This window comes from Panulirus ornatus, chromosome 17, assembly GCF_036320965.1.
Source record: "Panulirus ornatus isolate Po-2019 chromosome 17, ASM3632096v1, whole genome shotgun sequence".
In the NCBI taxonomy this organism is placed as follows: Eukaryota; Metazoa; Arthropoda; class Malacostraca; order Decapoda; family Palinuridae; genus Panulirus; species Panulirus ornatus.
Genome location: NC_092240.1, coordinates 4157944 through 4167500, shown reverse-complemented (window position 1 = coordinate 4167500; position 9557 = coordinate 4157944). Strand labels below are relative to the sequence as shown.

Genomic DNA, 9557 nt, shown 5'->3' with positions numbered 1-9557 from the left:
AAAGAACGAGACAGCTAGAGACCACCAGGAACAAGGATATAGTACAAAGGAATAATAAATACGGTGTGGTAGTAGGGAGAGGGGACGAATTACCTTCATCTACAACGAAAACTAATGTATTCGGACGCATGTTTTTCCATCAGTAGTACGGTATGGTGAATAGAACAAGCTACCAGGGGCTCTGCGGGGAGGGGAAAAAGTTGATTTATTATGGATCCCCAGGAACACTTGTAGAAAACGTCCCTCGGTGCGTCCCCATTAAACAATGAGAGAGTAACTTTGTGATGAGGCATGACAAATCGCTGTGCTAGACATCAATGATTTGAGTCATGGATTGGCATGCCTACCAAGAATAACAGCCAGGTTATTACATGGGTTGTAGTATTAAAATCTTTTAAACATATACAACAATCCAAGTTTGAATTTTGTTATAATGAATTTATTCATGATCATGCACTCAAAACCATTACGGGGTTGTCATATCTCAGTGTTCGTAAGGATTAGATGTACTAGATGTACAAGTCTATATTATATAAAATAATTTACGTTTGCATTTATCAACATATGTGATGATACATGCATTTCTTCCTTCAAAATATATAAATTCGATGTTCCAACCAAGCATCACCTACCCTAGCTTAGGCTGCAGTTTCCATTGTGTATCTTAAGAGAAAGGGCAAACATATGTATTTACCCAAACATGGAGTCTTTTCTAATTGGATCTGGCTACGGCTGGGTGTGAGCATGTACCATGTTATGTAAACAAATCGTCTTTCCAGGGGCGAATTGCAAACTATTCTTGGCAGCCTTTCTATATAAATCGCTGCACAGTAATATCCGGTGATAGATTTTTGGCGATACAGATCAGTTGAAAGTCACAGCGTCCCAAGAGGATTGCTAATGTCAAAACGAATACTGTGCTAACGTATGTATTCCACAGCAAGCAACAAATCTATGGCCAACATGCCTCGCCATCTTTCAACCACCTAACCTTTAACCTGGATCACTGTTCCCAGATATCAACCACTCAAACTCACCCTAAGACTATATGTTCCATTTTAATTGTACACTATTTCAACATCGCCTCACCTAAAGTTCTACTAAGCTCAGTAAATTTACCTCATACATTAGACATTCTCGTAACCGTAACATTACTTGTTTGTATACAAACTTCACAAACCTCGACAAAAGACAAGACTGTAGTCATGGTGCGAAAGTGATTTACGTGGCAACAATATATTTCAACTTACCAATCTTGGGTTTAGGTGCCATGTTGTCTTCGAACTAGGATCTAATCGATTTTTCAGTATTTCTCACTTCCTTCACTAGTCTCATACGATGAAGTTTGAGTGGAGCGTAAGACCCGGCAACTTAGAAGGCCACGCCTCCCGCTACTGTCCGAATGTCTGGGTTCTGCAAAAATATCTATTGATTACTGTTATATGCATTCATTATGAAGCAAACTTTAAGGAGGGTGTAATGCCATAATTTCGGCTATTATTCTGATAATTCAATGAAGGATTGTTAAATCTTGAGACTATATGAATATTAATTAAAGGGATCCGGACAAGTACACAACCACTTGCCGACCACGTGGGTCGCCCAAGACCGACCCACCAGGAATTTATACACTTCTCATAACTATCGTCCAGTTTCAAATTTATGCGACAAATCGTACTCATTTGCAGGTGTTTGAAGTTAGACTGTAGTCCTATCAAAAACTAACATATGTGTTCTTCGAGCTCATTTTGTAATCGACCAAAATTCAACTGAAATATTTGTCCACATCCACTGTACGGTGTATTTCAGCAACAAGCCGGGGTGGCAACAAGCAGAGGTTCCAGACGTACCATGGAGACGATACACGACCTTCACACTGACCGTACCCTCTGACCACACCTCTTCGTTTCACAGTATGGACACAGTTCTATCAACTGTTCCAATACTTCGAACTGTGAAAAGAAAGAAAATCTCACGTTAGGACAGAGCTTGGGGTAGGGTGGGAAGTCCCATAATTCCAGCTAACATATTATTATGTAACTAATTTTCGTTAGCGGTTCGTTGTCGTGCTGCGTTCATACGGTGAAACACGTAAAACATGCATATTGGAACTTTTTTTTATTATAGACTTGCTCACATGGATTAACAGCTCACTTTTGTACCTTGTCGTGGATACATCTTTGTTGTATCTTAAAACCCTGATCAACATTCACAGTCAAGCCATTTATAACTCTGGCAGCTGTAGATATGACTTCTTGTACTCTCCTTCCAGCAAAGTACATGGCAGTTTTTTTCAAGTGGTTCATTCCTTAATTTCTGATACAACTGTATAATATCAATCACCTCACTTCGAACCTTCCCCAGCAAATGTATTTTTCATTAAATGTGGCCACAAACAAGTGGCGTTTAATTTGTCAAACATATGAACAATTTTTTTTTTCAATACTTCCTCGTCTTTCTGTATACCTCTGCTTCTGTATACATTCCTGAGAGCGTTCCAATCTGTTGGTGTGTTTATTATCATATTTGTGTTCCAGGGAAAGAAATTTACGATTCGTGTTGTTTCGTTTCTGTATGAGACGTGTTTATTTCTGTTTATGAACACACACATAAACAGACATCCTAGTTTATACCAAACACTCATTTCATCGACCAGTGCCAGCGGTGGGATGCATTGCTCGGTGGGTTGTAGACTGGATGCCGCGACTAGGATTGGAACAAATGGGGTATATATGATACCAAGCTGTCTGCCCCTGTGTGCATGACGGTTAGTAAGGCTGACCCCTACATCATGGAGGTCAGTGTGTGTGTGTGTGTGTGTGTGTGTTCATACATAGGAATGAACACGGTCTATATAGAAACAACGGAGGATCTCTGCGTCTTGTATAATCATGACAAGTCTTGTACAAATACAGGCAGACGGAGCGTCTCATGTCTAAGTCGTACTTTCTCGTTCCCTATAAGTGTGTTGTAACAACCCCAAAATGTACCGTATTATAAGAATCAAAGTGCAGTGGGGATCCTAGTCAGGGGTATTCCCTTGACTGAAACACGACGCACACCAAGGCAGAGACAACGGTATTGAAAATGGACATCCGCCCGAGTGTTCTTGGGCGAAGGTCCGTTATGAGCGTCAGTCTTGGCCAACCCTCTGCAACACTACGTATCCCGGTTCTCCATGTCAAGGAACACACTTGATCGATATCAACTCGCGTCGTTCTTGGCTATGTAGACTCATCCTACGTTTCGGGATGGAGATGAAGACGTTGGAGTTAGGTGGAGGTATAGGCATGACAACTACACAAACCTTGATAGACTCAAGCCTTCGTCTCCTCAACACCCAGTCACCTTGGCCAACATAATTTGCTGTTGTCACGCCACGCGCAACACCTCAGTGTGCACGGGAGACATTGATGACCGAGCCTGAGAGCACTGATTATTTGTTTGCAACATCTGTGGTGGAAACTCCTGCCCGTGACCTCTGTGTCCAGCTCACAGATCCTGAGGTACTTGTGGACATCGTTGCCAGTTAGCATCATGAAATCCTGGAAATTATAAATTTGATTTCCTAATCAACATTGTTATGAATATCAATACAGACTATAATTCGGATGTATGTTTTCTACCTTGATTCGGGTTACCTATCGCAAGTTTGAGTTGAGTAGTTTGCAGTTTATCTTTTCAATATATTTCCAAGGGGTTGTGTGTTCATTACAGTATGGTTCATTACTTAAAATCACGTATATGATGTTCTTGCCAGCTGTACTCAACAGTCGGAGCCTGTAGCTTCTTCAGGACATCTTTAGTACGCTGGTCTGGCATTTGATGTATCCATGAGTCAGGTCACCATACCTAAGGGCCACAACGTCTTGTTTAAGGGTCAGGTCATCTTGCTCAAATGTTTCAAGTTGTCACCTACATGTTATATTGTGTAGTTTGTGGGAGACGATTCTGGTGTGGCTTCTATATTTACCCATTTACAAAAAAAATTACGTTTCACCGTCGAGTCTAGCTCACGGGTCAGGAGCAGATCAAGGATCACGTTAGGTCATGAGGCAGGGACAGATCAAGGATCAGGTTAGGTCATGAGGCAGGGACAGATCAAGGATCAGGTTAGGTCATGAGGCAGGGACAGATCAAGGATCAGGTTAGGTCATGAGGCAGGGACAGATCAAGGATCAGGTTAGATCATGAGGCAGGGACAGATCAAGGATCAGGTTAGGTCACGAGACAAGGAGGGATCAAGGATTAGATTAGCACATGAGGTAAGGGCAGATCAGGGATTAGGAGTCAGTATCTCTAATATGAGGAACGTGACTTAGCTCATCAACCAGGCCTCTTCCCAAAGAATTGCCATAGGAAGGTTGTGGAGTGAAACCTACATCTTGAAGAGACCGAAGATAGAGTATGTACCAGTTGCGCCACTGGCTTGGTCTCCACACCTGAAAAAACATAAACTGCCACGATTAGTTTCAGCAATTTGCCAAAAGAATACTGTCAAATCCAGAATGGAATGATCGAGTATGCGAAATATCTGCAACATCAACATTAATCAGGAGGGGATGAGCTATGGAAAGAGTATCCCTCAGATTACGTACATGAGATGGAAGGAGATGAATGGGGAGGAGATACATACCAAGTATTTTATGGGTCATGATGACGTTAATGTTGAAAGGCCTTCTGGATAAAAAGCAATGTAACAACTGGCATGACTTGGGTGTTGGTAAGAGGAGAGTTGGAAGAAATACTTTCTATAGCACTAAAGATGTGTGGAAAGAGAGAGATGAAGAAACAGTAAATGTCTTTACAATGGGGCAATTAAAGCCTCTATGAAGGAATGTGGATGTGGAAAGGGAGCTGTGGTTTCGGTGCATTATTACATGACAGCTAGAGACTGAGTGTGAACGAATGGGGCCTTTGTTGTCTTTTCCTAGCGCTACGTCGCACACATGAGGGGGGGAGGGGGTGGTTACTCCATGTGTGGCAAGGTGGCGATGGGAATAAATAAAGGCAGACAGTATGAATTATGTACATGTGTATATATGTATATTTCTGTGTGTGTGTATATATATATGTGTACATTGAGATGTATAGGTATGTATATTTGCGTGTCTGGACGTGTATGTATATACATGTGTATGTGGGTGGGTTGGGCCATTCTTTCGTCTGTTTCCTTGCGCTACCTCGCTAACGCGGGAGACAGCGACAAAGCAAAATAAATAAATAAATAAATATGAAGGAATAATAAAAGCTGGGGTACCAAGAGAGTGAATCGTTTTCCCCGCATAGAGCTGTCAGGGTTACTGACTCTTGTGCAGGTATTGATCTAATACATCCTAGGACAAGAGGTGAGGGATGTTGTAGGGTTGGACCATATGATCCCCCTCCCACCGTTTCCATGGTGACCTCTGAAACACACATAGGGTCAGACCAGGGGAAGGGGAGGAGGATGAGAGGATTCATATGGGGCCTTCGACCAGTTACCTTACCCATGGCCAATAATCTTCTTATTCTCTTTCACTGGTTTTATATTTGGATCCTAGTCACTCACACACATCGTAGCCCTGTTATCAATGGGCAAGAATTGATCAGACATCTATTAACAACACTGATGATTATTGTTAATGGTTTTTATCTACAGCTTTATGATATTATTCCACAAAAATGTGATGCAAATTTGGTTTCATCACAGATGTTCTGTAAATAGATTCCTTGAGGGCCAGGCCACAGTGATACTAAAACAGATGAGTGTACAAAATTACGAGACTTCTAAACAAGATATTTTACACTATGGGAGGCTAGTCAAGAGCAGTTTCAAAAAGGATGTAAAGAAATAATTCTTCTGCCTAAAAGTAGCAGACATAACCAGCTGGATAAAGATGAAGTATATGAAAACACAAAGTGAAAATGGAGTAAAAGATGATCAAGCTGATGCTTAACTTTTTGGATAGGAAATACAGAGAGGTAAATGATATCAAAATATTAGAAACATTATTTTAGGCTAAAAAAAAGTGTGAATGAAAAAGGAAAGCAATAGCATAAACAGAAGGGTAGTGAGAAACAAATGACATCATTTGATGAGATGTAGAAATAAAACTTAAAAATTAAAGATGAATAATTAGAGATTGTGTAAATATGAGGAAAAATGAAAATTTGAAAAAAAAGTAAATTTAGAAATTTAATGAAAACATTAAAGGATTAGGCGAATACAATAATTACACCTATATACAATGAAAAATGTGTGAAGGATTATTACAAAAACTATAAGGTATGTCTCCTTAATGTAGTTGGCAAGGATAAAGAATTAATTGCATGGCAAAAAGACATACATTTTTGGAGAGGAATTGATGTTGAAAATAAGTACCTTGATGTGTTGAGAAGGGAAACTGATTGAGATAAGAAATTTTTAGCAAGAACGATAGGTCATGTGTTTGATAAACAGACAAGGAAACAGAAAACTTTGTTGTTCACATTAGAGTAAGATTGGTGTGTGGTATGTCTGGTTGTGCCATATCTGTGCGGGTGAAATCATCAAGGAAGTTATGGAAGAGACAACTGGAAGAGAAGAAACATAAAAATAGAGAAAAATGATTTTAATAGATTTGTTAAATGCTTGTCAAACAACTCCCAGGGCCTCAGAGATGGGGGCGCAGGGGGTACATTGTACCCAGGCATATCCTGGAATCTCAGAAAATGCAGAAAATCAACTTTTTTTTTGGCGTTACAACTCAAGGCATAATACCGTGCTGGATACAAACAGGATCTAATGGAAAAGAAAAGGAGAACTGAAAGAAACTTTGTACCCCCAGATAAAATTCCTCTTGTTGGCCCTGAATGACAAGAAAGGTCTTACTAAGGCCAAGCCTTAATTTAAAAAAAGAAATATGGACTAAAGAAACTAAAAAAACTGGAGAAAAGGATAATAATTATAATAATAATAATAATAATAATAATAATAATAATAATAATAATAAGAATATATGGTGTGGGAGGCAAGTTGTTAGAAGCAGTGAAAAGTTTTATGAGGATGTAATAAAGGGAAGTTCATGGCTGTTAGGAAAGACACGAGTATAAAAAGTTCCGATGCTTCTTGGAGCATGGGAAGAAACAAACGTCACAAATGGCTAATCATGTGATACAGGGTCTTGCCAGTTACCTTGCAGGCTAACCAATGGTGGAGGCAATCAAACAGTTAATTCTTGGTTAATAATAATAATAATAATAATAATAATAATAAAGGGAAGTTCATGGCTGTTAGGAAAGACACGAGTATAAAAAGTTCCGATGCTTCTTGGAGCATGGGAAGAAACAAACGTCACAAATGGCTAATCATGTGATACAGGGTCTTGCCAGTTACCTTGCAGGCTAACCAATGGTGGAGGCAATCAAACAGTTAATTCTTGGAAGTATGGCTTCCTCTTTTTATAGTTCCCCTGTCCACATTATATGTATCTTCTCTACACATTTCAGTCTGGCTGTAGCTAATTCAATGAACCATTTATAATTATCTACAGGAGAAGGTAAAGAAAAATATATGGTGCAGCACAGGAGAACCTTGTCAGGTTTTGAGGTCAAAAGTTGAGAAGCTGGTCTGCTTTAAACTCTGGGGACAAAAAGAAGGGGGAGAACAAACTGGAGATGGAATGATGGAGTGAGAAAGATTTTGAGTGCTCAGGGCTTGAATATGCAAGTGTGAAAGATAAATTGGAGTGATGTGGTATATAGGGGTTGATGTGCTTATAATGAACTGAACCAGGGAATATGGCATATTAAGCGGTGGTTTCCTTGCATTACATGAGATAAAAAATGGATATGAGCAAGTGAAGCCTTTTTTCTTTTCATTTTTGGCACTTATCTTACTGAGATGGGAAACACTGAACAATTATGACAGAAAAGAAAGGAGTAAAGCATCGTTTGCTTTTTCCCTACTTTCATGATATAAACTACAAGTAAAATTTCAAAATATTCTATGTACATTATTCAACTCTAATAATACCCCTTTCACCATTTTACTTTATACCTTTGCATTAATGTTGCTCAGTGAAATAATTATTTCTCACCCTCAATGGGCTCCACATTTGACCTAAGGTACTCAAAAAGTATCTCTTACTTCATTCTGTTACATGGTGATGCATAGCCAACAACAAAACTAACCCTAATTGCTCCTTTCAACAGTCTAATTCCCACATAGACATCAATATATAACTTTTCATGCAACTGTTCCATCTGCTCACATAAATCTTCTAGTTTCTACTCATCCCTCTTTTACCTATTTTTCATCACACCTTCCAGCATTCATTGCATCTTCCTCTCAGTCTTTCCCTTCAGTGTACTGGATTCCACCTACATGTGGTTACCAAGTGAATGGAAAGTCACCCTCATGAAACTATCACCATCAAATCAAGAAAAGGAGTAGTCTCCAGGAGGAACTTCTAGCTCTCTAGGCATTCATTGTTTCCTTGTTAGTAATTGCAGTGCAGCCTGGAAGTAGCAGAAGCCCCATCAGAGAGGTCCTAGGGTTGTACAATTAATTCTTTCTCTTCTGTTCATTCATTAAAGCCTTTTATAATAAGACTACTCCTCTGAAAAATTTCTCAAAATTCAGTCCCATCATTCCTTGTCTCCTGTTTGGATGTGAACTTAACTTACATTTTTCCCTTATATTCACAGCTACAATACTTCAGATGCAAAATGATTCAGGGTGCTTGCTCGTATATTTCATATGAATAACAATTAAAGGTTGCAGGGGAGACCTTACCGAGTCTGTTCTCAGAACTACCATCAGCAAGACTGCATGCTTTGGCTTCACTTATGAAGGACAGGGCAATTCTCACTTGCAGTGATGTGGAGTATACAAAATTATTTTCTGGCTACATAGAATTTTGAAATGCTTATCTTTAACTGTTCAGCACTGTAATAATTCTGATTACTTTTAACAACATATATCTAGACTGTAATTTTGGTATAAGGAATCCATTTACATGAAAGGGTACCCAAATAGGTGACAGATAGTGATTAAAGAAATTTGGAAATAAATTTTGTTTCAAAGCATTTACGAACTCAAATTTGAAATGACAAGCAGGTTCATATGGGAAAAATGGACACGATGGAAAAAACTAGTTTTGACAAGCTTATCTTCCATGGTAATGCTATCACAATAAAGCAAGGACTAATTAATCAGTCATCCACAAATCAAACTTACCAAGTTCCACATTAGTTACACTGACATTGGCATTATCGTTTTTCTCTGGTGTCAAAACATACTGCCACATGAATGCTGTTATGCATCTTTTTCATGCTGAATGTTAATGTAACTAGTTTAGGGTAAATGAAACAAAGACAAAATATTTCCTTGTTTAATCATACATTATACAAAACAAACATACAAAACATATTATCTTTTACTCATTCTGAACTACACTGAGACATGGGTCAGCAACACAACAGGGTCAACTGGGGTCACCTGCCTGACAATGGCTAATATTGGCTTGTGAAACTCTAAGTACTTTTAATACCACAGTCTCACTCTTTTAATTGAAATTTATTTGCACAGCATA

General features: G+C 39.0%; 1 protein-coding gene across 2 annotated transcripts in view; it reads right to left on the bottom strand.

Annotated features, from left to right (window-relative positions):
- LOC139754516 (bifunctional purine biosynthesis protein ATIC) overlaps positions 1 to 1403 on the bottom strand; it is a 36158-nt gene extending 34755 nt beyond the window's left edge. For both annotated transcript variants that reach the window (XM_071671806.1, XM_071671808.1), the window contains exon 1: positions 1251 to 1403. In XM_071671806.1, the coding sequence (XP_071527907.1) occupies positions 1251 to 1272 (22 nt within the window). In that variant the 5' untranslated portion in view covers positions 1273 to 1403. The remainder of the gene's footprint in view (positions 1 to 1250) is intronic.
- Positions 1404 to 9557: the final 8154 nt, after the last annotated feature.